We start from the raw sequence: 25838 nt of genomic DNA, 5'->3' as shown, positions 1-25838 counted from the left end.
TAACAGAGATACCCCTACTACAGAACTGGAGTTACAGGACGGAAACTACTCCTTACCAGTATGCATCTGTTCTTGGCATGTAGGGCTGCTGACATTCATATCGCCCGCCCTTCTCCCCGGCGCCTGTAGCGGCTGCAGCATTCACACATACTTCTAGCATGGTCATCATTCACTTAGTTTCACTCCATCTTGGCCACAATGGCTAAAAACTATCTGAGGATGAAGTCGATGCCCATGCGCATTGTAGTCCAGGGGAGGAGCCACCTATCTCGTGATACTTCGAAGACTCTTCACGGACAACAATGTGCGATCATCCGGACCCAACACTAGGCGGCGATCTATGCACAGATATAAATTGTCAGCAGCCCTACATGCCAAGAACAGATGCATACTGGTAAGCAGCATATTCGTTATTGGATACATGCTTCCCCAGATACACCGCACCTTAGAATTGAATCGGAAGTGGCTGCACTGCTCCCACTGCCAGCTATGTTATTTCAGGCTGCAGATTGGAGAACATGTATTCTTGACTCCACCAATTCCACCACGCATGCATGGCATTATCTATTGCAGCAACAGGTGGGGCGGCACTGTATTCGCCTAAAGCCCAGCTAGAATGATGCATGGGGCTAACACCATGCAGGGAAAGCAGAGTTACGCATGCAGTCAACACTCTGGGGGTACACGTGGTTGGTGACCTGTTTGATGGCGGGGTTTCCAAAAAATGGGACGACTTTAACACTGCTGAGGTGATACCTTCCACCCTGACTAGGTTCCTATTTAGTAGAACACGTACAGCATTGAGAGAATTACTTGGGAATGATAATCTTGAACCCCCCGAGCTACTAGCACTAACGCACATTATAAGAGCAACTTCGCCAAAGCGTATAACAGCTAAACGTTACAACATATCCATGTCATATAGAGCAAATCATTATACAGCGGCCCGCTTGGCATGGCAGAGCGATCTGCACATAGAAATAGATGATGCTATGTGGACCTACTGCTGATCCGACCGCAGACTGCCGAAATTTCGCTGTGCTACAAAACTCAACAGAATAAAGTCCTTCAATTGAGAAGTCTCTGGGGACTGGAAATTCAATTACACCATCCAAAAAGCACTAGAGTTCACTTACCTGTGTCTTTTGACAACTATTCACTTTAAACAAAGTAGAGTTACAGAACGACGATCGATTTGACATATACGTATCAATTGTATTCTATAATTCTTTTTACAAAAAATTATTTTTATTAACATTGCTCATCGCAGTCAAGATTACAGTACAATGTTCAAATAGCAGGAGATAGCTTGACAGTGTATAACACAAAGCAGGGACAGCATAACCCACCGTCCAAACACTCAAGAGGAAAAAACCCCACCCGGATCACCCCCCATCTCTCTGTACTTTCTCCAAAGCCCCCAGATCCTTCTCAATTTCTTTATTACTGCCCCTACTTTTGTAGATAGTTTCCTCCGCCCTCTGACACCAATCAAGATCTCGTACCCACTGATCCCATTGCGGAGGAGCCTGCGCCCCCCAGGCCCTGGCGATATTTCTTTTTGCGACACCAGCAGCCAGCGCTAGCCAGAGTTCCCCCATATCTGGTCCAGTCAGTGGCCCCCTTGATCATTAACAATACCCACCTGGGTTCCCTCAGTACCGGAGAGCCCACCACCTCAGCTATTGTATCCGTGACCTTGGTCCAAAAATGTACTATCTCGGGGAACTCCCACAGGAAACGATAGAAGGAACCTTCCCCTTGGCATCCCCTCGCGCAATGGGCCAACTGACATCCACCCTAGGTATATAAATGGGTGCGAGGGTAGTACACATGAAGCAAAATGTTTAGCTGCACTAAACGGAACCGGACGCGGATCGCAATTTCTTGAGGGCTTTGCAGAGCATCCTGCCAATCATCATCCTCTAATGCGACAAGGTCTTGTTCCCACATCACTCGCAGCAACACTAAAGGATCAGGCATATTGTTTATGATCTTACGATAAATCGTAGAAGTAGGCTTCTCAGGGATGGGATAGAGGAGCAGGCAATCCTCCATGGGGGAATACTCAGGGATGGAACCACCTCCTCTAATGTGTGAGCGCAGGGCATATGTGAGGAATTTGTTTGCCTCCCTCCAGCATTGGACCACCACCCCAGTATGCGAGGGCCAGTCCATACGTGACCTGCGGGCATATAAACAGTTGTTTGCAGTTCTCACTCTGCATTACCATCCAGTCCACCCTGTATGCCGGCTCCGATCTGTCAGAATACACCCAGTCGTTGACCACGTGCAGCTGGAAGGCCCAATAGTACAGTTGCACATCTGGGAGGGCCAGCCTCCCATCGTACACCCCCCTTGTGAGTTTGCGCAATGCTATGACTCTTTTGATCTTGCCCACCTGACTCAATGGATTAAATCCCCATCACACAAGGGGCATATTCAAAGAGTTGAGCCACATCACTAAGCTATTCCTAGAGCCTGCCCCTGCCCTGGCATTATTGGGCTATTCTAAGCCCATACCCATGGGCGTTCGGTGATTGCTAGACATGGGGCCGCTGCTGGCTAAGCGCAGGGTAGTGATTAATTGGTCTAGAGGTCCCTTGCCAATGATTAAGCAGTGGAAGAGGGACATGAGTTATTGCAGCACGCAGATGGACTTGTATAGCGACCTTCTACCCCCACGCAATAGGCCCAAAAACTTCGGGGAACTATATAATACTTACTGACATATTTCTTCTGCCAACGGCAATGACCCACCTGACTGATATGCAGATGATGGTAACATTGGGTTGATGTCTCCGATACTTTTATATTGTACTATGTGTTCCAATGGGCGTGCGAAGTGGTCCTAGAGGGTAAGACATGCTGTTGGTCAAAAAAGTTTGTAAGACGACTGGAGGTAATGATGGTGTTAAAAATGTTCGTCTCGGACACCTCTACCATTTGATATAGCAGCTAGGTGGCACCTGCTCATAAAGTGTACTAACTGTATGTAACTTTGCATTGCTGTGTCTCAAACTTAACTGTATTCAGAAAATGTATAAAATAAATAAATAAAAGAAAGAACCTGGGAGACTCTCCTTTCCTTAATGCATTGTACTAGCTGTTACCTCCCAAAGCCATTTTTTGTTGTTTACGACTTGCAGTATATCTGCTGCCCAATTATAACCAGCTGGGTAAACGGCAGGTCGTTTAGGAGTTAATTGAAGATTACTATGTTGTTCAGAGATCACTTATGGAATTCCTTATGATGTTGACTGAGGAAATCCGGGACTTGACTGTACCCCTGGGATATTTATCGCCAGTAGAGATGGTGTTCTGGCCAGTGCCGAATGACACATGGTTTGTACTTGCAGAGATAACTGTCTTAATCTTGTTCCTCCTTATTTGTTCGTGGTGGTATTGTCTCTTTGAATCATTGTCCTTTGAGGACAGAGAAGAAAGAAATGCTTTGAGTGCAAAGTGTGCTGCATTCAATTCAAGGAGATTGAGTTTTCTTTTTTATTGAATGAAATTCCTACTAACAAATGTTGTTTTTTAAAGCACTGTGCCAGTAATTTTAGTGCAATTTTTGTGAGATGAAGGATGTCTTCCAAAATGTCTTTTTTTTTTTTTACATCATTGGTTTTCAAGGCACTGCTATAAAGGATATCTGAAAGAAACCGTTAGTTATAGATTCCTTACCTTAGAATATCCCCCAGGTGTCAAGTTGGATTGTTGCTAATACTCTCCCTTCCGAAAGATACACAGCTTTGCCCCAGGTGTTAGACACCATACTGGCTTCTGTATTGATTTGTCCATGTTGATTTGGAGTCCCAACTTGGAAAATAGCCTGGCCGTGGATTTGAAATACTTGCTTCTTTTGACTGACGGTCTACTATTAGTAGCCAGTCATCGAGGTGGAGATAACAAAAATATTGCCTTTCTCTTTAGATGGGCTGCGACTACTGCCATGCTACTGCAATGCCATGAGTTTTGGAATTCTTCACATAGCGAGAGATATGCAAACATTTATAAATTTGGATAAGATAGCTATGAAGGAGAACTAGAATTCTAAGTAAGCATCTTTTCATTAACCATGAAATATATCCGCTGTACATACATGTTACCTTGACGTTATTGTTTGATTGGCAGACACATTCTGTGGAGCAAAGACAATATTCTAGACAATGTTTTTCTTTCTTTCTTCTTCATCTCTACAGGTGGTGGTCGATATGTTCCTGGCTCATCTGCTCCACCTACATCTGGAATTGACCCATTCACAGGTACAATTGTGGACACTTTAAATGAAATTAAAAAAGCCCAGTTTTGTACACTGTGTAGTGTGTGTGTTATTGCAGTTAAACACTAGTGTGGGCACTGCTTCTACTGGCTGTGGAATGTGTGGCTGGCATTCTTGATCTGAAAGAAACATGTAATGATAGATTCCTTACCATAGAATTACCCCCAGGCGCCAGACTGGATCCGGAAAATTTTCGGCAGCAGAACCCCTGCGCGTCGGAAGGTGGCGTTGTGTGGCTCCGCATCCGTCGTCTGCGTCGTGATCGCCGGGATGACGTCGCAGCATCTACTTAGACGCTGCCCTCACGTCAGTTGTTTCTTTTTCTGCGCCAGCAAGTGCAGATCTGGGAAGAGCAAGTACCCCCAGTCACTTTTTGATGGAGTTTTTTCAAGGCCTTTTGTCTCAATTCTTTTAAATCGATCGACTCCTGGTGTCGTAGGGATGCCCGGCTTCAAGAACTGTGGGGACTGTCACCTCATGATGTCGGTGACTGACCCACACCGCTTGTGTCCTAACTTCCACGGGCGCGACCACTACTCCGAGTCGTGCCGGGGCAATGGCGCTGAAGACTTTGTGGGAGTGATCCCGAAAGTTGCTGGAAGTCTGGCAGTCTGCTCCGCCTAAGGTCCCGGTCCCAGGGAGGTCGAGGGACTGGTCGCAGACCCGTCACTATCATTTCTCTTGATCTAAGTCTAAGCATTCCAAGAAAAAGTCGAATAAACGTTGTTGCTCCACGACTCCCCCTCGCCCGTGACGTGGCTGAGGGTGCGGGTGGTGCCACCCACACGGCTCTGGCCGGCCTGCCCACCCTTTCCGGGTCCATCGGCGACGCCTGCTCAGGTGCAAGATTTTCTTGCTACCATGGCCCGACTCTTTGGCCCGTCTGGCCCCGCCGGTGCGCCTGCGGGCCACACAGTGACCCGACTGGGGGTCCTACCCTTCCATCGACTGAGGCCTCCCTGGATCCGGGCTAGGATCCCGGGGGATGCCGGTTGACCTCATAACACCTCCACCAGTGTCAACCCCTCCTCCAGCACCACCTCGGACGTCGTCCAGTGCTACCTCCGACGTCAGCCCCAGGTTTAGTCCTACCTTGGCTAAAAAGGAACCTCCAGTGGGGCTACGAGCCCATTCTACAAGGGCGACGGCAGCCACTACTGCTTTGAGACGGTGAGTTCCCTTGCATGACATCTGTCGGGTAGCTACGTGGGCCTCGCTCGTTCACCAACTATTACTGCCTGGACAGCCAAGTCCGGTGAGACTGCTTCTTTGGCCGTTCTGCTCTCCAGGACTTTCTGGTGTGATCTTGGTTTGTAGACCCACCACCGGGGTTGGTATTGCTGGGGTATGTATTCTATTCTAAGGTAAGGAATATATCACTACGTGTTTCTTTCAGATTCACAAGTTACTTACCTGCGGTAAAGATATATCAGTAAGAAACATTAGTACTGATAGATTCCTTACCGCCGCACCCATCCTCCACGTTCTGCGTACTGATTTCTAGGGTTATGGTCATCCCTTTCAGGGTCCCAGTCTAAAGGTACCAGTGGTCAGTATCTTGCATGACTGCGTTCCTGGCTCAGAAAGTCGTGTACAGAACTGACGTCAGCGGGCGAGGGCAGCATCTAAGTAGCTGCTGCGACGTCATCATGATGCCTATGACGGACGCGTAGCCACACAACGCCACCTTCCGACGTACAGGTGTACTGCTGGCGAAAACTTGCCGGATCCAGTCTGATGCCAAGGGGTAATACTCAGGTTTAGGAATCTATCACTACTAATGTTTCCTACAGACATATCATTACCGAAGATAAGTAACTTGTGCAACAATGCTATAGAGATGCCCTTCAAGCCCTGTTGTATTGGATTTTTTGATTGATACCATTTAAATCCGCCAACTCCGATTAGCCACATTTATAAACATCCCCTTTAAGTAGGAAATGTGAATTTTTGATTGCCTTCCTAAATGTGACCTTTCTACTCTGTTTCGTGGGTGTGCCAATGATTTCTGTGCTGGGTACTCTCATTTACCACTAGTGTCACAGCCCCTCTTGTGCACTCCAGCTGGATGACCAAGTCAATCCCTGTGTAAGCGTGACTCTCAAGGTAATTGGGTCAAAGAGTTTACTCTGTAAGGGGGGAAAAACACAGTTTGGCACAATACTACCCCATAGAGAACTATTAATTTACAGGTAAATAAAGTATGGCACGTAGAATAATAAAAAATAACAAAAGAAAACAGAAGATCAGACTGGATTCAGAGGTTGAGATGCAACACTAAACTGTTTTATAGTGCCTGTGCAGTAAGGTGCTATAATCAGAATTACACACATGAGACTATATGAGACAAATATTTGCCTACAGATCGGATATTGTGAGCCCCCTGCAATCTCTGAAAAACTTTGTGGCTTAGTTGTTAACCTTCGGAATGGTTTCTCAGTACCAAACAGAATGTCAAAAATATATTGTGTGTTGTGATATATCTGCTATTTGACCTGGTTTCTCAATTGCACTCACCAAGAGAGAGCAGCTTGTGGGCCTGAACCCAAACAACCGTGAATTTGCCAAGTATCTTCACAATTTCACAACCTAAATTCAAATGGAATTTCTGGTCCACAAAAAACTTTGTTGGGCAAAAAAAGAAGGCCCAGAGTAGAACCTTCTCCTGAAAGCTATCTGGTTGGTCAGCCTCATAAGGAAAATAGGTCTAAGGAGAAACTCCCTTCTCCTACTCGGCTCAGTCCATCACAGATATCCGAGTCTACATTTGTCAGATTGTACCGAAGTAAGATTCCTTCAGGTTTCCTCGATTTATACTTGTGGTTTTATTTTTGAAATCTTTTTTTTAAAACATGTTATTGCTTTTTTAACTATAATGTGACACAATAGTATTTCAGTTTATAAGGTGCACACTATCTGCAATGAGCAGACTTTCCAGTGAGACACACTATAAAAGAGACAATATCCACAACTAGATAAATCTCGGTTGGTAACCTGGGAGGGTTATTAACTATTTCTCCTGACCCAGAATATGCTTAAATGAAGAGGTACAAGCAGATAAATGCCTCAAGGTGATGTATCTATGAAGAAAGGTCAAGGGTACCTTCTGCAAGTCCCCATATCTTTTCATACTTTTTTGGACAGCCTCTTCACTCAGCGTTTTTTCCCATCCATTCATCAATTCATACTTGCCAACTGTCTAATCGACAGTGTCCCTATGCGCTACCATAAGACCCATGTTACAAAGACATTTAGTATACACTGGTGGCAACTCTCAGCCCATATACGTAGGAGCATTAGTTTCTCCCCCTCATCTATTGGAATGTAAGCCACCTTATTCGGGCAATGTCTGACTCCTTTTCAGAGACCTAACCTGATGGTAAGATAAAATTCACACCCCAGGCCATAACCGCTGAACTTGAATAGTTGGTTTCAGGTGTTGTAGACTCTGTTTGGTATCTTTAGCTCTACCAACCTCAACTCTGCCTTAATCTCCTCCTCTCTAAGATACTGCAAGGCTTCTTTCCATTCAGAATCCACTATCGTTTCAAAATCTACTTCCCATTTCACTTTAAGATTTCGGGAGCGTGACAGTAGTTTTATTAACTATTATCTTGTAAATCAGGGCTATGGCTTTATTGGCCTGAACCTCCTACCCTATTTTCTAGAGGTGAGCTGTCTGGTCCAGCTGCAGTCCATGAAATATTAAACACTATTGTATTCTCGAGAGGAGTTAAGAATGTTTTTTTGATGATAGTGCTTTCATCTGTAAGTCTTGGAGATTTAGTAGAATTGCTGAGTTTCAGCTGCATACTCCTTCGCCTGTCTTCTCCCTAAATAAGCTTTTCAATGTTACCATCTCCCATGCTCACAAACTCGCATGAATGCCATTTACTGTACTCTGGTTAAAGTGTCCTTGATATCTTCACTTTAACATTTACCACAAAGTCTCAACACAAGAGATAATACACCAGGCCTGGTGGCAGCTTGTGTACATCAGTATAAGAACTTGAGTAACTTTTGGCCAGGAAAGTGTCTAATGCTTGAGACTTTTCTTCAGTTCACACACGCTGTTTACATGTTTTTTCAAAGTGAATGTGTTTCAGCATGTTCTTTCGATGCTTTCAGTGTGACTGTCTGAATTGCAGTTAGGATTAGTGACTTAACTTGGCAGTTGATAGGCGATTAACTGCAACATTAGTTATAGGATGTGGGTCAGGCATATTGGGAACTTAATCTATTCAAGGAAAGATTTGCTGTCAAATTTCCTCAAACCCCCGACTGTTTCACTGCTACAATTTCATAAGTTGTCAGCATTTCCTCGAGAAGAATGTCAGAAATGACTTTCCATTTGCAATAAATCTTCTACACCAACATTCAAAGGATCTATTCTTGTTCTTCATTATAAAACAAAAAAATAGATAGCTATGACCTGTTCTGGCTGTGTAACTTTTTTGCGGTTTAGACACCTTTGACAAGGTAACGCTTGTTCAGATTTTAGAGATTTTGCAACTGTGTGAATAGTCAAAATATGAACATGTACATATAGGCTGCATACTTTCAAATCCTAATGAAGAAAATTAAACAATACCTCAGGTCCACATTATCAAGAAACTAGTCTTTAATTGGGTTTTAATCCTGCACCAAAACCTTTCGCCATTAAGGAACAAACACGTATATCTTGGTTTGGCAAGCTAAATAGGGAGAGATCCCTAAAGACTAAACAGTGTCTAGTCTTTAGTTGATCTGCAACTCATTCTGCCCTCTTCCTTAATCCAAATAGATTGCTGCTGAATGTAATGTCAGTTTATAGGAGACCTTAATATATTTGTCACAGGATGGTTATCTGCTTTAAGCATTGTAGAGATATTGTAATGCTATTTGCAATTACATATTATTCTACATATATGACAGCCATCAGAGTTTACATTACTCATTTAGTAGTAATACAGGCTTGTTTTGGAATTGAATAAATCTGAATGTGCCTCTATGGGATTTGGGTGATCTCTGTATGTCCTCTGAATCTGAAAGAGACACGTTAGTGATAGATTCCTTACCTTAGAATATCCCCAGGCGTCAGACTGGATCCGGAAAGTTTTGCGTAGCAGTACCCTTGCGCGTCGGTAGGCGTCGTCTGCGGCTCTGCGTCCGTCGTCGGCGTCGTGGGCGCCATGATGACATCGTCGGAGTACTTAGACGCCGCCTCCGCGTGCTGACGTCAGTTCTTCTTTTTTCCGCGCCAGCCAGCGCAGATCTGGAAAGAGCAGTTTCCTAGTCACTTTTTGACTAAACTTTTGTGATCTTTTGATCCATTCGAAGTCTTTACGACTCATACGGTGCCGTTAGGGATGCCCGGATTCAAGCATTGCGACGAGTGCGACCGTACCATGTCGGTTACGGATCCCCACCGCTTGTGCCTGATGTGTTTGGGCGTCGACCATGACGACGAGGCCTGCTCCGACTGTCTGGCCCTTTCGAGGAAGGCTAGGCGGGAGCGGTCCCGCAGGTGACTCGAAATCCGCCAGTCGGCCCCGCGCCGTGTGAGGTCCCGGTCCCACGGGAGGTCGAGGGACAGGTCGCGGGGACGGAGCCGTCACAGCTCCGGGAGTCGGCGCCACTCCTCCGGGTCCAAGTCGTCAGGTAAGAAGCATAAGAAGTCGAAGAGACATCATCGCTCTTCTGACTCCCCCCGACGCTCGCGCGATGCGGCCGGGGGTTCAGGTGACACCGCCCACGTAGCTCCTCGGGAGTCGCGGGCGCCGCGTTCGGCCCCATACCCCCGGTCCCTGGGCTGAATGCGACGCCGGAGGAGATCGAGCGTTTCCTTATGGCCATGAGGTCCCTTTCTCCTCCGACGGGTTCCGCGGCGCCTTCGGGCCCAGTGAACCCGTCTGGGGGCCCTAGTGGGTCGGGGGCTACGACCCCGACGCCGTCGGGTGCTTCGGCCTCGACGCCGCCGGCGCCTTCGGGCCCAGCGCTGCAGGGCTCCACGATCCCGACACCGCCGGTGCCCTCGGGCCCGGCGCCGCAGGGTACAGCGGCCCCGGCGTCGTCGGCGCCTTCGGGCCCGGCGCCGTGGACCCTCCTCGGGCGATGTATCGTCACCGGTGGACCTTACGACCCCCCCGGCGTCGGTCCGTGTGGTGTCCCCTCCGGCGTCGTCCTCGGGTGGCGCCGTCCCCGATGCCTCCTCCCAATCGGTTCCGACGACGCCAGTCGGCGCCGATCTCGACGCCGTTTGGAGATTTTAGTTTCTATGAACCGACCCCATTCACTTACGACCCTGATTCTCAGGAGATGGGGGAAGAGGAGAATTGGGAGGGGTCTGAGGACCCTCTGACCAGGGAGTGTCAGTCTAACATGGACTGGACAGGAGACCTTGGGGAGGCCTGTGGCCTGGACACCTCTCCAGACACTGGATTTGTCTCTCCTCCTACCGTGGCTTCGGAGGAGGGTGCTACTTATGGTGTGGTGTTGATGAGGGCTGCTAAGGCCTTGGGCCTTGAGCTCCCCGTCGCCGCCGTGAGGACTAACCTCCTCACTGAGGTCCTTAAGCCGCAGTCATGCTCCATGGAGCCTCTGCTGCTGTTTAATGAGGCCTTGACGGACGTTCTTTTGGGCACTTGGTCTAGGCCCGCTACAGGTTCGCCTGTAGATAGGAACGTGGCCAGACGCCACCGCCCGGCCCCGGGCGACCCATGTTTCCTGTCCACCCACCCCACCCCCGAGAGTCTGGTTATCCAGGCCTCTAACTCCCAGACCGCCTTCCCGACGGCCCCGCCGGACAGGGAGTCCAAGAGGTACGAGGCCTATGGCAAGAAGGTGTTCTCGTCCCTTAGCTTGGGACTGCGGTCTTCCAACACCGCATGCCTCTTGGGCCGTTACACCCACTCTCTGTGGGAAACGGTGGCGGAAGTGCTGCCAGAGTGTCCGTTGGAGGTACGGGCCAAACTCGGCCAAGCCCTAGTGGAGGGCCGGGACGCAGCAAAGTATTCAATCAGGTGCGGACTGGATACTACTGACTCGTTGGGCAGAGCGATGGCTAAGACGGTGGCGATACGACGCCACGCCTGGCTGAGATCCGCCAACTTCTCGGCAGACGTCCAAAATACACTCATGGACATGCCGTTCGATGGCCGTCGCCTCTTTGGCGACAAGGCAGACCACGCGCTTGAGCGCTTTAAGGACTCCAGGGCTACGGCCAAGTCCTTGGGCCTCTCGGCCCCGCGCCAGCAAATGGGTGCCTCTCGCTCCTTTCGTGGCCAAGGAAGGGGCGCCCCCACACGTGCCTCCAGCCACTCGCCGCAAACTGTCGTCCAGCGCGGCAGCGGCCGTGGAAACCGCCGTGGAGGCGGTCGGGGAAACAAGCGAAGCCAGTCCACACCTGCCCCCGCAGCATCCGCCTCTAAACCCTCCTAGTCCGTGCTTTTCGGCCCATGTGACGCCAGTGGGAGGCAGGGTTCGCCATCACCACTCTCACTGGCGCACAGTCACTTCGGACAGGTGGGTGCTGCAGATCGTCCGAAGGGGCTACTCCCTACCCTTCGAGATGACCCCTCAAGCCATGCCACCGCAACACCACCGCGTTTCGGGGGATCACTTGCGGCTCCTGCAGGAGGAAGTTTCGGCCCTCTTGGCCAAGGGGGCCATCGAGCACGTTCCTGGGCCAGAAGTAGGACGTGGTTGCTACTCCCACTACTTCCTGGTACCCAAGAAGGGCAAAGAGGGCCTACGCCCTATCTTGGATCTGAGGAACGTCAACGGCTTCCTCCGGAAGGAGAAGTTCAAAATGCTGACACTGGCTCAGGTTTTGGTTGCCCTAGACCCAGGAGACTGGATGGTAGCGTTGGACTTGCAGGACGCATATTTCCATATCCCCGTCCTGCCGGCCCACCGGCGTTACCTGCGGTTCACGGTAGGCCTCGAGCACTTTCAGTTTACCGTGCTCCCCTTCGGCCTTACCAGCGCCCCACGGGAGTTCACGAAGGTGATGGCGGTGGTCGCAGCTCATCTGCGCAGGTTAGGGGTTTCAGTCTTCCCCTACCTAGACGACTGGTTGTTGAAGGCGGGCTCGCCCCAGGCAGTCGTCAGCCACCTCCAGACTACGGCGGATCTCCTGCACCGGCTGGGATTTTCCATCAATGTGCCGAAGTCACGCCTGTGCCCCTCTCAGAAGCTCCTTTTCATCGGAGCGGTTCTCGACTCGGCGCAGTTTCGGGTTTACCCGCCCGAACAGCGGGTTCGGGATATACAGGCTCTGATTCCGATCTTCGGGCCGTTATCCCGGGTTTCGGTCAGGTTGACGCTGCGGCTTCTGGGGCTGATGGCCTCCTGCATCCTTCTGGTGCATCACGCACGGTGGCGGATGCGGGCTCTGCAGTGGGACCTGAAGTTTCAGTGGGCCCAGCACCGGGGCAACCTGTCCGACCATGTCCTGATCTCGGAGGGCACTGCGAGACAGCTGCAGTGGTGGCTCACGGACCGCGATTGGGTCAACGGCAGATCCCTCTCCCTTCCCCAACCGGAGCACGTAGTTGTGACGGATGCGTCCCTCCAGGGCTGGGGAGGCCACTTGGGAGAGGCGGAGATCAGAGGCCTCTGGTCTCCGGCGGAGTCCCGGCTCCATATCAATCTGTTGGAGCTGCGGGCGATTCGTCTGGCACTGAAAGCATTCCTCCCGTCTGTCCGAGGGAGTGCAGTGCAGGTGTTCACGGACAACACCACCGCCATGTGGTACTGCAACAAACAGGGCGGAGTGGGGTCGTGGACCCTTTGCCAGGAGGCTCTGCGTCTCTGGCAATGGCTGGAACATCAGGGCGTGACTCTGGTGGTTCAACACCTGGCAGGTTCTCTGAACGCCAGGGCGGACGAACTCAGCCGTCGGTGCTCGATGGATCACGAATGGCGTCTGAACTCGGACGTGGCGCAAGGCCTCTTTCTGCGATGGGGAGAGCCTTGGTTAGATCTATTCGCCACCGAAGAGAACGCGCAATGTCAGTTCTGCGCGTTGGAATTTCCAAGGCGGCACTCGCTCGGAGACGCTTTTCGTCGCGAGTGGAGTTGCGGTCTGTTGTACGCCTTTCCGCCTATACCTCTTCTGCCCAGAGTGCTGAAGAAGATCAAGCGCGACTGGGCACAAGTCATCCTTGTGGCTCCGTACTGGGCACGAAGGTACTGGTATCCCGAGCTACTCAGTATGTCAGTCGATCCCCCGGTTCGTCTGCCTCTTCAGGAGGACCTTCTGTCGCAGCAGCAGGGGACGGTCCTCCACCCGAACCTGTCCAGTCTCCACCTCCATGCTTGGCGATTGAGCGACGACAGTTGAGGCCATTTGACTTGCCTCCTGAAGTTTGCAACATCATTCTGGCAGCCAGGCGTCCCTCCACAAAGACGGTATACGCCTGCAGGTGGAACAGATTTGTGGCATGGTGCACAGCAAAGGCTGTGGATCCCCTCAATGCCCCTCTCTCTGAGGTTCTTGTCTTCCTTCTTTGTCTTGCCCAGCAGGCAGGGCTTAATTTGTGCCGGTGCTTGCCGGTGCTTAGCACCGGCACTTCCTTTGTAGGGCCGGGTCTACACACGTTGCATCACGTGATGTCGCACATGATATTGATGATCGATATTTAAATTTTGTATATGTACGTACGTCCTTGGCGCAGTGTTATTCTCCTCTCCCGAGTCCCTGGTGAAGAGTGGTGCGGCTGTGGGTGAGAGAGTCAGTGGTTTAATGTTACAATCTGCCAGGCAGGCTATAGTGCTGCCTCCGTGCCTGCATAATTGAAACAATTTCAAATACATTCCCGCCCGCTGTCACAGTGAGTCACTGATTCACGTCACCTGCCCAATTACCGAGCGCCATGTGGGGGCATCATGACATCACGTCTTTTACAGGAAGGAAGTGAGGTCAGTCAGAAGCGGCAGCCGGGCCTCGACGACTGGAGTTGTGAGACTGTGGTCAGGCCGGAAACAATTCCTTGCTTTTGTTGTTCTCTTTCCCGCACTTTGCTCCTGTTCCAAGCGCCTTCCGGAGGCACTGCGCTTTACTCATGTGAGGTCCAGTGCCTGGAAACAGAGAGCTGAATTTGAATGGCTCCCTGTGGTGACCTCGGCGTGGAATTATGGCAAACAATGTCCGAGTCCCGCTCCTGGAACCGACCATAAGAAAGGTAGTAAAGCATGCAACCTCGAAAATATTAATTTTGATCTTTCTAAATACAAAAAAAAAACCTGCAGCAGTGGTACAAATGTCCTGCGTGAGGCAGAGAGGGGTCTGTCGAAGTTGGGGAGCACAGCCTGGTTCGTTCCCGAGAACTTCACAGTGTATTCTTATCCTAGCAGAGTCGGCATGCCAGAGCCAGGTGGGCCTTGTGCTATCGTGCACACTGCAAGGATTCTCACAAGAAAGACGTGGTGAAGACTTTTTACTTTGTTCTCAGCTCTGCTAACACTCAGGAATGGTTTACAGCTGGGAGGTGCTAGCCGAAGCCGGTAGTAGAAGGGCGGTGATTGAAACAGGGACATTTTCCCTCTGGTAGGGAGACCAGAGGTCCCGCATTTGCAAGGACAGTCCTGGTTTTTGGACATATATCCGCGTGTCACCTGTTTGTGTCAAGTGGTCGGTGAGAGCTTGCTGTAGATATCTTTAAAAGGCACAGGGCACGGGCGGGCCTGCTCTGAACTCCAGTGTGCAAAGACACGAGCTCTCAGGATAACTTCGACAGTACTGCAGACAGAGATGAGAATCCGCCACTGAATGCTCCTATCTTCATCAGCAATTGACCTGAGCAGCTCTCGGCTGTGAGCATGTGCTATTCCACAGACCGCTGCAGCCATAGCACCAGCCCGATGCAGACATTATTTTTCCAACCACTGCCTTTGCTGAGCGAGTTGGTAAGTGAAAGGAAATTCATGATTCATGTTCTCGCTTTTGTCTCGTAGCAGTTGCCATAAAGTAGCTCAGAGGATTAATGTAGGTGCTGCAAATAACGTGTACTATGCATGTAATGTGGATAGCTCAATGGGTTACTGCTTTTGTCACAGAAATCGTTTTATAGCTTGGTGTTTAGCCCCACCTGACACTGAGCTGGGGTGAGGTGCTGTGCTTACATTACAATATATGCGTTTAAAAGCACCTGCTGCAGAGTTACTTATGTGTCTATCACTTTTCTAGGCAACAATAAAAATGTCAAAGAGAACTGATCATAAATGTGCCTGTTGGAAAGAAATTAGAGTTCTGGCCACTGGCAGTTTGACTCCTCATAAAGCAGCACAGAGGGTTAATATGCCTGCTGCAAAGAAAGTGTACCACCAGCAAATATGGATAATTTCGTGGGTTACTGCTTTTATCATAAGGGGCTAAGTTAGTGCAACAGCTTTAAGATCTATTTAGAGTTTCTTGTTGCTCAAATGGGTGTCATTTCTGATATTTCCATTGCTTGATTTTGCTCGTGCGAAAGTGTCACTTTAAATGTCACACATTTGGTCTTGAAAGTCACTCATAAGTACACTAAACCATGAAAATGTCACTCATAAGCAATCTGAAACTTTGGCAGCTATGTTACTGTTTTTGCTGCCCTTTGGTCAGTGTTGCTGCTGGGCAGGACACTGATTAGGCAATTTGGGCTGGATTTGGTCCGGCAGGTGTAGGGTCTGCGTGGCAGCCAGGCTTCATGCGCAGATTTTGTTCCAAATTGCCACGCCCCCCATGAGTCATCAGCAGGATTCAAGTGAGCTCGACTGCGTTGAGAGCAGTAGCAACACCACACCAGGCCCATTTCAGTGAATTAAGGCAGCGCCCCAGCTCACCATGCTCACCCAGCTTCTCAATTTAACCAAAACCGACTGTTACTGAGCTTATATGCGTTAACCCTATGAGCGCTGACACATTCTGGGTATATATGAGTATAAGTACTGGTGAGTGTTGGGTCTAAACCTAGTTGGGAAGTTGGTGCCTATGACCGCGATGGAAAGGTAGATTACATATGCTTTACCAGTGCTTAATTTGAACAGGCTGTTGCAGGGGGGGGCCACCAGCACTTATTTTTCGGGGACCGCTACCTATTTTTCTTAATCAGACTTTCACCCAAAGCAGAGAGACAAAAACAAAAAAAGGGGAAAGAAAGAGGAAGAGAAATATGGAAAAACAGTGACACAGGAAGAAAGCAGTAACGAAAATGAATGTGCACAAATTAAGGGAAAGGGTTGACTGAAGCTGCTCAATGGAGATCTACATGACGTGCTGACATTCTGGGAAACAAAGGGATTGCCCTTTCAAGTGGGGATAGCATGTAATCCTGACCTAAAAAATGTAAAATGCATCTCCTTTTCACAACGTCTCTCTTATATTCCTTTGTGATAGGTCCTGTAGAGCACCCAGTACTTGTAACTGTCATGCTGCTTCACTTCAGCCACCATCTTGCATGGAAGCTTCCATATTGCATCTGTCCAGGGTCCAAATGTACCTTTGCCACCATGTGCTAATTTTCTGGTACATGAGTCAGAAGTGCCCTTTGAGGATGTGGGTGGGGCATCTAGAGTAAGTGGGTGGAGCTGAGTGAAGTGGGCGTGGCCTCCTAAAAAAATTGAGCACCTGCACTTCATATTTTACAAATTAAGCACTGCCAGCAGGGCTCTGCTCTGGGCACTATCAAGGGCTATCTTTCGGCTCTTTCAGCCTTTCTGAGGCTGCCTGACAAACCTTCTTTGTTCAAGTCCCCTATCGTAAATCGATTCCTGAAGGGCGTCACTCATACCTTTCCTCCTGTTCCCTTCGTGATGCCTCAGTGGGACTTGAACCTGGTTCTAACATTTCTGATGTGCGCTCCCTTTGAGCCACTTCACAACTGTCCTCTTCGCCTTCTTTCTTTGAAGACTGCCTTCCTGGTAGCCATCACCTCTGCCAGGAGAGTGAGTGAGCTCCAGGCTCTCTCTTGTAAGCCTCCCTTCCTTTCAGTCCATCCGGACAAGGTTGTTTTGAGGACTAGGCCCTCCTTCTTGCCTAAGGTGGTCACGGCCTTCCACATTGGGCAGTCCATCACATTGCCCACCTTCTTTCCGCCTCCGCACCCCTCGAGAGAGGAGGAGAGGCTCCACCGTCTGGACCCAAAACTTGCGCTCTCGTTCTACCTGGATCGCACACGCCAGTTCCGGGTGGAGGATCAACTCTTTGTTGGGTACGTGGGCGCTAAGAAAGGGAAGGCGGTGCACAAACGGACCATCTCTCGATGGATTATCATGTGCATCCAGGCGTGTTACTCCTTGGCTAAGAAGGAACCCCTGTTGGGCTGAGGGCTCATTCCACTCGAGCCACGGCCACTACAACTGCCTTGGGCCGAGGTGTGCCCTTGCAGGACATTTGCCAGGCAGCTACGTGGGCCTCGTTGCACACGTTTGCACGGCACTACTGCCTGGACAGTCAAGTCCGGAGGGACGGCTACTTCGGCCGTTCCGTTCTCCAGGACTTTCTGGTGTAAATATTGGTTCGCAGACCCACCACCATGGGGATGGTATTGCTGGGGTATCTATTCTAAGGTAAGGAATCTTTATCCAGTATTATGGGTATCTTTCATAGATTCACATGCCTGAATCATTCCCCGTCGTCTGGGTAGGAGTCCCCGGTAAATAACAATAGTAATGTCACATAGACATATACTTAGTACTAGGCCAGAGGCCTCACATTAGTAGCCTATCTAGGTCCTTATGTAAAAAGGACCAAACTTTGGCCAGGAGCCAATCAGCTACCATCACCCTTCTCACCTTCCTGGAAGGAGCCCTAGTCCCTCAGATTTTCTACCGCACGTCGTGCAAAGGAGTCTACACTGAGCTCTGCTCAGGTTTTTTCCTATATCTTTGGATTTTTGCCTACTAATTCTTCAGGTTCAGTTGGAAAAGGAGTATTGATATTTAATATGTCTACTACTCCTAAAAAAGGACTTTTTAGACCATGTGCCTCATGTAGTAAAATGAGGCTACACATAGAGGACAAGCATGAAGAATGTTTGTACTGCCTCTATCCTCAGCATTCTGCCAAGGAATGTAAGATTTGTCGCACTCTCCCGGTCAAGACATTGAAAGACAGGGAAGGGCGACTGCTTCTGTGGCTCCAGAGACTGAAGGACAAAGACCAAGTCTCCTCAGGTGAGAGCGAGTGTTCCTTCAGAAGTTTCCACTCCTCTCCTAAAAGGCCTCGACAGACATCCCCAGGTCAGTCTGCTGTGCCTCCTCACAAGAAGCCAAAGTCCATGGAGGGTCATCCTAAGGTCAAGCCTTCTCTTCAGATGACAGCCTTCAAAAAGCCTGCTGTGGTATCTTCTGGCCTGCCTGTAACGATGTCGACAGTATCCATTTCGACATCCACGGCGTCTACTTTCTCCATGGCTTCAACTGCTACAACATCGTCGACGATGGGTAGGTCAATACCTTCTGTTATTCCTCTCACAAAACCGTCGACGACGCTCCCGTCGACGTCTGCTTCATCGTCGACTAAGGCAAAGCTTCCAGCGTCGACGAAAATCCCATCGTCGACGTCGAGTTCATCGTCGACGAAGACTTCATCGTCGTCGAGGACACCGTCGACGTCGACACCTTCGTCTACAAACCCGTCGACGTTGAGACCGTCGACGAAGACTTCCTCGTCGACGAAGACTACACCGTCGACGAGGACACCGTCGACGTCGACACCATCGTCGACGAGCCCGTCGACACCGTCGTCGAAGCCATCGTCGTCGACTTCTACAGTGTCGACGCCGCCGTCGACGAGGACATTGTCGTCGTCGTCGACGAGGACATCATCGACGTCGATGCAGTCGACGATGAAAATGCATGATAAAATGTCAAAAATCGTAGACGCTCCACAGTCGGACACCATGTCAATGAATCTACAATCGAAGGGCTCTCCATCAGTGAAGTATTCCTATACCCATTTTAAAATGTCATCATGCATGGTGACACCAGAGATGACTTCACCTAGCAAGGTCCAGCAACTGCTGCCAACGCAGTTTCTAGAAGCAGAAGATCCTGACGTAGAGAACATGTTTCCCATAGCATCCAGTCCCTCTCATCTTAACATCAAGGTTCATGAGAGTTCAGACTGTGAAGATCTTGAAGAGATTACAATTCAAGAAGAAGTTCGACAGCATACCACTGTTCAGCCTATGGTATGCCTTCCAGCGTCAATTGTCTCTGACCTACAGTTTCTAATTTCAGACTATAAGCAAAGATTTCCATCTTCTGCTCCTGCTTCAGGAGTGCCAGCACAGCAGGAAGCTCCAACTCCTCAACATCGCCAGCGACCACCTCCGCTGGTTGTGCATCAGGAACAAGAGTCAAGTCAAGTCAAGTCAAAGAATTTATAAAGCGCACTACATACCCAGAGGGTCTCAAGGCGCTAGGGGAGGGGAGGAGGATTACTTGTCGAATATCCACGTTTTAAGTTGCTTTCTGAATGCTAGGTGGTTCTGGGTAAGGCGAAGGTGAGTGGGGAGTGATTTCCTTGTTTTAGCAGCCAGGTGCCTCCTCAAATTTCTTCGGATGAGGATGAATGAGAAAGAAATGAGACGTGATGAGGTCCAAGATGAGGAAGGTGAAATACATGATGAGGATTCTGATGATAACGCCAACCTGGATCCGGCATCCCCAGAACAAGTACAGGATGATTCACCCCCTGAAGATTTAGGGGGATTCCATAATATAGTAGGGAGAGCGGCTGCAAGATTCAACATCCAAATAGCTTCGGAAACGCAGGACTGTTTCCTCCATGATTTTAAGGAATCCTTCAAAAGATCTGTTCGATCCATCCCAGTAATCGATTATATATGGGAGCAAGGACTTATGAAAAATCCTTCCTCTCTCATTCCAGTGCCGGCTAGACTTGAAAGGAAGTACAAAGCCCCAGACACTGCGCCCGCATGTTTAACTGGCCAGACTAAACCGGACTCAGTTATATCACAGGCCGCTCAGCAGAAGTCTAGCAACCCGTCAGCGGCAATAACAGCGCCTCCTGATAAAGAGGGGAGAAAACTTGATGCCATTGGCAAAAGATTTTCATCCATGTCCGCCCTATCAGTCAGGGCTGCAAATTCTCTGGCATTACTAGGTCGCTACAATCGACAGATATGGGCAGATATAGCCCCATATCTAGGGGCAATCCCAGAAGACCAGAAAGAAGAGGTTAAGAAAATTTTGCTGGAGGGCGAACGCTCTGCCTCAGAAATGATCGATGTGGCCTTGGATATCGCTTCCACAGGATTTCGTCAACTGGCAGGAGCAGCGGTTTTGAGACGCCAGGGCTGGCTTAAAGCCACAGCATTCCGGCCTGATGTGCAAGCTAAAGTTCTAGACATGCCATTTGATGGAGAACTGCTCTTCGGTGAACATATCGATGATATGCTGCAAGGTATTAAGAAGGATACCGACACGGCGAAAGCCCTAGGCACCCTACAATACAAAACTAATTCCTTTCGAGGATCCAGAGGTAGAGGGCAACAGAATCGAGGCAGCTATCAAGGTTACAAGCCCGCTTATAACTCTTCTCAGCAGTACAAGCCTCAATATCAGCAGAGGCAGCAACAAGGACGAGCTTCCTACAACAAGTCGTCCTTTCGAGGGAAAGGAGGAAAGAAAGATAATTACAGACGCCAATGACTGCTTTCTCCAGCATGCCTCCACCTCTTCTCCACAATTCGTAGTTGGAGGAAAAATTACCAACTTCCTTCACAATTGGAAGCAAATTACAACAGATCGTTGGGTGTTGCAGTTAGTTCGCTTCGGACACCCTTTGGAGTTTGTGGAGCATCCTCCTCCGAACCCACCATGTCCTATGCAGCACAAGAATCTAAACCTACTTCAACAGGAGCTCTCTCTAATGCTCCAGAAAAGAGCAGTGGAGAGAGTTCCTCGAGGTCAGAAGGGGAGAGGATTCTATTCCCGATTTCTTCCTGGTCAGAAAAAAGGAGAAGAAGCAGTGGAGACCAATACTGGATCTGATAAACCTAAATATATACCTCAAGAAGCAGTCCTTCCGTATGGTTACCCTCCAGGAGGTATTACACCTACTCAATCCAAAAGACTATATGGTATCCTTAGACCTCCAGGATGCCTATTTTCATATCCTCATTCACAAGACACATCGACAATTTCTGAGGTTTGCAGTGGCAGGCAGACACTACCAGTTCAGAGTTTTACCATTCGGCCTGAAGTCAGCTCCACGCATCTTCACGAAGTGTCTGTCTCCGGTAGCGGCATACCTTCGCCAGCATCATCACCAAGTCTTTCCTTACCTAGACGACTGGCTCATCAAAGCTCCGACTCGGACAGGCGTAGCCAAGTCCTCTTCGGCCTGCCTTCATCTATTCGAAAATCTGGGCCTAACACTCAACCAGGAAAAGTCAACTCTCCAACCGTCACAACGTCTCAATTTCCTGGGAGCAACGTTGGATACACAACAAGAGAAAGCCTTCCCTTCCAGAGAACGTCAGGTCAAGCTGAAGACCCTGGCCGTCCACATTCAGACCAAAAAGAGAGTCAAAGTTCGACTATTCAAGTCGTTGCTAGGAATGATGTCTTCCAACATTTTTCTCATTCCTCACTGTCGCCTACACATGCGGCCTCTACAGGAAGCCTTAACAAATCAGTGGATCCAAAGTACAGGGTCTTTCGACGACTGGATCAGGATCACTCAGGTCATGAAGAAAGCTCAGAGATGGTGGCTTCTGGGCGACAACTTAAACAAGGGTCTCCCTTTTCTTCTCCCAGTCTCTCCTCATGTGATAACCACAGACGCTTCACTGGAAGGATGGGGGGCGTTCCTGCAGGAACTGCAAGTACACGGTCAATGGTCAGTGGCAGAAAAACAACTCCACATCAATCTGCTAGAGTTGAGAGCAGTGCGCTTGGCACTTCGAGCATTTCTGCCCCGAATCCGGAACTCCCCAGTGCTTGTGAGGACGGACAACACCACCACAATGCACTACCTGAACAAGCAGGGGGGTACTCGATCCAGGACGTTGTCTCGAGAATCTCAGCAAATTTGGATCTGGCTGGTACAACACGACATTTCTCTGCGGGCAGAGTATGTCCCAGGAGTAGACAACACCCTGGCAGACTCGCTAAGCAGGCAGCGTTCACTTTGTCACGAGTGGGAGCTCGACCAGCAGACGCTCGACTCGGTGTTCTCCCGTTGGGGCAAACCTCGCCTGGATCTCTTTGCGACGGAAGTGAACGCGAAATGCCAACATTACGCAAGCTGGCTTCCCCAGAAAAGGTCCCTAGGGAATGCCTTTTCGATGACATGGTGCAACGTCTTTGCTTACGCTTTTCCACCGTTTCCCCTGATCCCCAGGGTTCTCCGGAAACTGAAAGCAGAGAGTTGTACCATGATCCTGATAGCCCCAGCGTGGCCGCGCCAACACTGGTATACAGAACTACACCTTCTATCGCTGGAACCTCCAATTCTATTCAGGACATGCCCACATCTCCTCACAATGAACCAGGGACAAGTCCAGCATCCGGATCCAACATCTCTAAAATTATCAGCTTGGCTCCTGAGTTCAGAGAGTTCCAGGATTTAGATATTCCACAGGAATGCAGGGTCGTCTTAGCCTGGGCTCGGGCTGAAAGTACTAATAAGACGTATTCCCTCAAGTGGAAAAGGTTCTGTTTGTGGTGTAGAGCTCAGAATTTGCATCCGTTCACTTCTACTCCAGCCCAAATTCTGCCCTACTTGCTCCACTTAGCCAATTCAGGACTGGCACACGCTTCAATAAAGGTCCACCTGGCGGCCATATCCAGGTTCAGACGATCTTCGTGTGGAGCTTCACTATGGACCAACAGACTAATCAAACAGTTTCTGAAGGGATTATTCAGATCTTTCCCTCCAGTTAGAGCACCTCCACCTACATGGCAACTAAATGTGGTACTAGCTCAACTAATGAAACACCCGTTTGAGCCAATCCACAGAGCAGATCTAAAATATTTGTCATGGAAAACAGCTCTATTGCTGGCGCTCACGTCAGCAAGGAGAGAGAGTGAACTGCAGGCTTTTTCTGTGCAAGACCCCTTCATCCAGTTCAAGAACGACAGGGTCATTCTACGGACTAACCCTAAGTTTATACCGAAGGTTCCGTCCTCTTTCCATCTCAACGAACCTATTGTCCTACGATCTTTCTTCCCGAATCCATCATCTGCGGCTGAAAGATCTCTTCACTCATTGGACCTCAAACGATGTCTCAAATTCTACCTTCACAGGACGGAGCAATTTAGAAAGTCCAACCAATTGGTTGTTGCATTTAGCAGACCCAGAAAAGGCTTAGCTTTAACAAAACAGAGCATTTCCAGATGGATTTCAGCGGCCATCGCCTTCTGTCACCAACAGGCGGGCCATCCTCTGCCTTCAAAAGTTCGAGCACACTCCACTAGAGCGGTATCCACCTCCATGGCGCTCTTTGCTGGGGTATCCATTGTCGACATTTGCAGAGCGGCAACATGGAAGACACCACATACGTTCACCAAGCACTACTGCTTGGACTCTGAACTTATGAAGGATGCAGCAGTGGGGCAGGCTGTCCTACGTCATCTATTTCATTAGTGGTGAGCCTTCTTCCTATCATCCCACCTTCCAGGTAATTTATCGCACATTTCTTATCAGGTTGTGAGTATCATGTAAACTGTGTAACAACTTATGATAAGATTATTATGTCTTTACGAATGTATTATGCGAAATGTGCTCATTATTGCTTGCTATTCTGATTCAGGCATGTGAATCTATGAAAGATACCCATAATACTGGATAAGAAATGCGTTACTTACCTGTAACAGCAGTTATCCAGTATTGGTATCTTTCATAGATTAACATGCAACCCACCCGCCTCCCCTGGAAGGGCTCACTTTTCCCTCTCAGTAGGTACTACTTAGCACTGTGCTTACGAAAATCTGAGGGACTAGGGCTCCTTCCAGGAAGGTGAGAAGGGTGATGGTAGCTGATTGGCTCCTGGCCAAAGTTTGGTCCTTTTTACATAAGGACCTAGATAGGCTACTAATGTGAGGCCTCTGGCCTAGTACTAAGTATATGTCTATGTGACATTACTATTGTTATTTACCGGGGACTCCTACCCCGACGACGGGGAATGATTCAGGCATGTGAATCTATGAAAGATACCAATACTGGATAACTGCTGTTACAGGTAAGTAATGCATTTCATCACTAACGTGTCTCTTTCAGATGCACAAGTTACTACTTGTGTAACAATATATCTGTAAGACACATTAGTTAGTGATAGATTCCTTACCGACCCACCCATCCTCCCCGTTCTGCGAACCGATATCTAGGGTTAAGGTCATCCCCTTTCAGGGCCCTAGTTTCTTGGCACCAGTGTCGGTTTTTGTCATGGCTCTGCGCTTCTGGCGCGGAAAAGCTGTGGCTAAGAACTGACGTCAGCACGCGGAGGCGGCGTCTAAGTACTCCGACGACGTCATCACGGTGCCCACGACGCCGACGACGGACGCGGAGCCGCAGACGACTCCTACCGACGCGCAAGGGTACTGCTACGCAAAACTTTCCGGATCCAGTCTGACGCCTGGGGATATTCTAAGGTAAGGAATCTATCACTAACTAATGTCTCTTACAGATATATCGTTACACAATTAGTAACTTGTGCGTTTCATAATATTTATCAGAATGTAACTGTTACATTTACTGGAGAGCCTTCTATCTGAAAAGGAGGATTCAGTGCTGATATTCTTGCACATCATAGTCTCAATATAATTGCCAGAGAGGTGGATTCAAAACGACGTATTCCTGACACTAAATTTGATCATATTTATTGCAGTAATCCAGGGCATATACCATTGCAAATCAAAATGTATTGGTTCCATTTACGGAGAGCTTTATGTTTTGGTAGTAGATCTTGTCCGCTTGATAGTCCAGCATAATTGGCAGATATTCAAAGTGGCATATTCTGGGTCTTAAATTTGAACATCATCATTGCAAAAATCACCGGCATATAATGCAGAAGAGCATAATTTGCAGCACTTTAATGTGTGCTTTGCAAGAGACTCGACAAGACCCCCCTCCACTTGGTATGACTCATGCTTTTTCCTTACTGCCATAACTTTGTCTTGGCATGACAAAAGAGAGCTCCTATACCTCCGTCTATTGTGCTTGGTCACCCTATTTTGCCTTTAAGCCAACATCGAAATATAAATGGACATACTCACACTTCAAACAGAGGTATTTCAAAACGCCATTTCGAAAGCCTTATTAGTATTAGCAGTTCTATAACAGTGAGGAAGGTGTGTTCAGGTAGTACAGAAGATATTGTAACCTGGGTTTATTGAACATTTAGAGATGATCGGAGCTCTTTGTAAGGAAAACCTCACCACGAAACCAAGTTGGTATTATAAAAAAAAACAATAGTTCAGTCCTTCTGTCCAGTTGCAGGGGAGAGTTGTTCATAAGCTGTATTGAGCTCTTGGCAAAGCGGAGTCAGCAGATTGGCCTCCTTTGTTTTAGTCCTGAGGACGAGTGCATTAAGGCTGAAGGAAAAAAAAGTTCTATTAA

At 48.9% G+C, this 25838-nt stretch overlaps 1 protein-coding gene across 2 annotated transcripts in view; it reads left to right on the top strand.

Moving 5' to 3' along the window:
* PLAA (phospholipase A2 activating protein) overlaps positions 1-25838 on the top strand; it is a 184825-nt gene that overhangs the window by 130595 nt on the left and 28392 nt on the right. For both annotated transcript variants that reach the window (XM_086962122.1, XM_086962123.1), the window contains one exon: positions 4206-4268. In XM_086962122.1, coding sequence (XP_086818248.1) covers positions 4206-4268 — 63 coding nt within the window. The remainder of the gene's footprint in view (positions 1-4205; positions 4269-25838) is intronic.

This window comes from Lissotriton vulgaris, chromosome 3_1, assembly GCF_964263255.1.
Source record: "Lissotriton vulgaris chromosome 3_1, aLisVul1.2, whole genome shotgun sequence".
In the NCBI taxonomy this organism is placed as follows: Eukaryota; Metazoa; Chordata; class Amphibia; order Caudata; family Salamandridae; genus Lissotriton; species Lissotriton vulgaris.
Note: the sequence above shows the minus strand (reverse complement) of the source record. Positions and strands in the feature narration are given on the sequence as shown.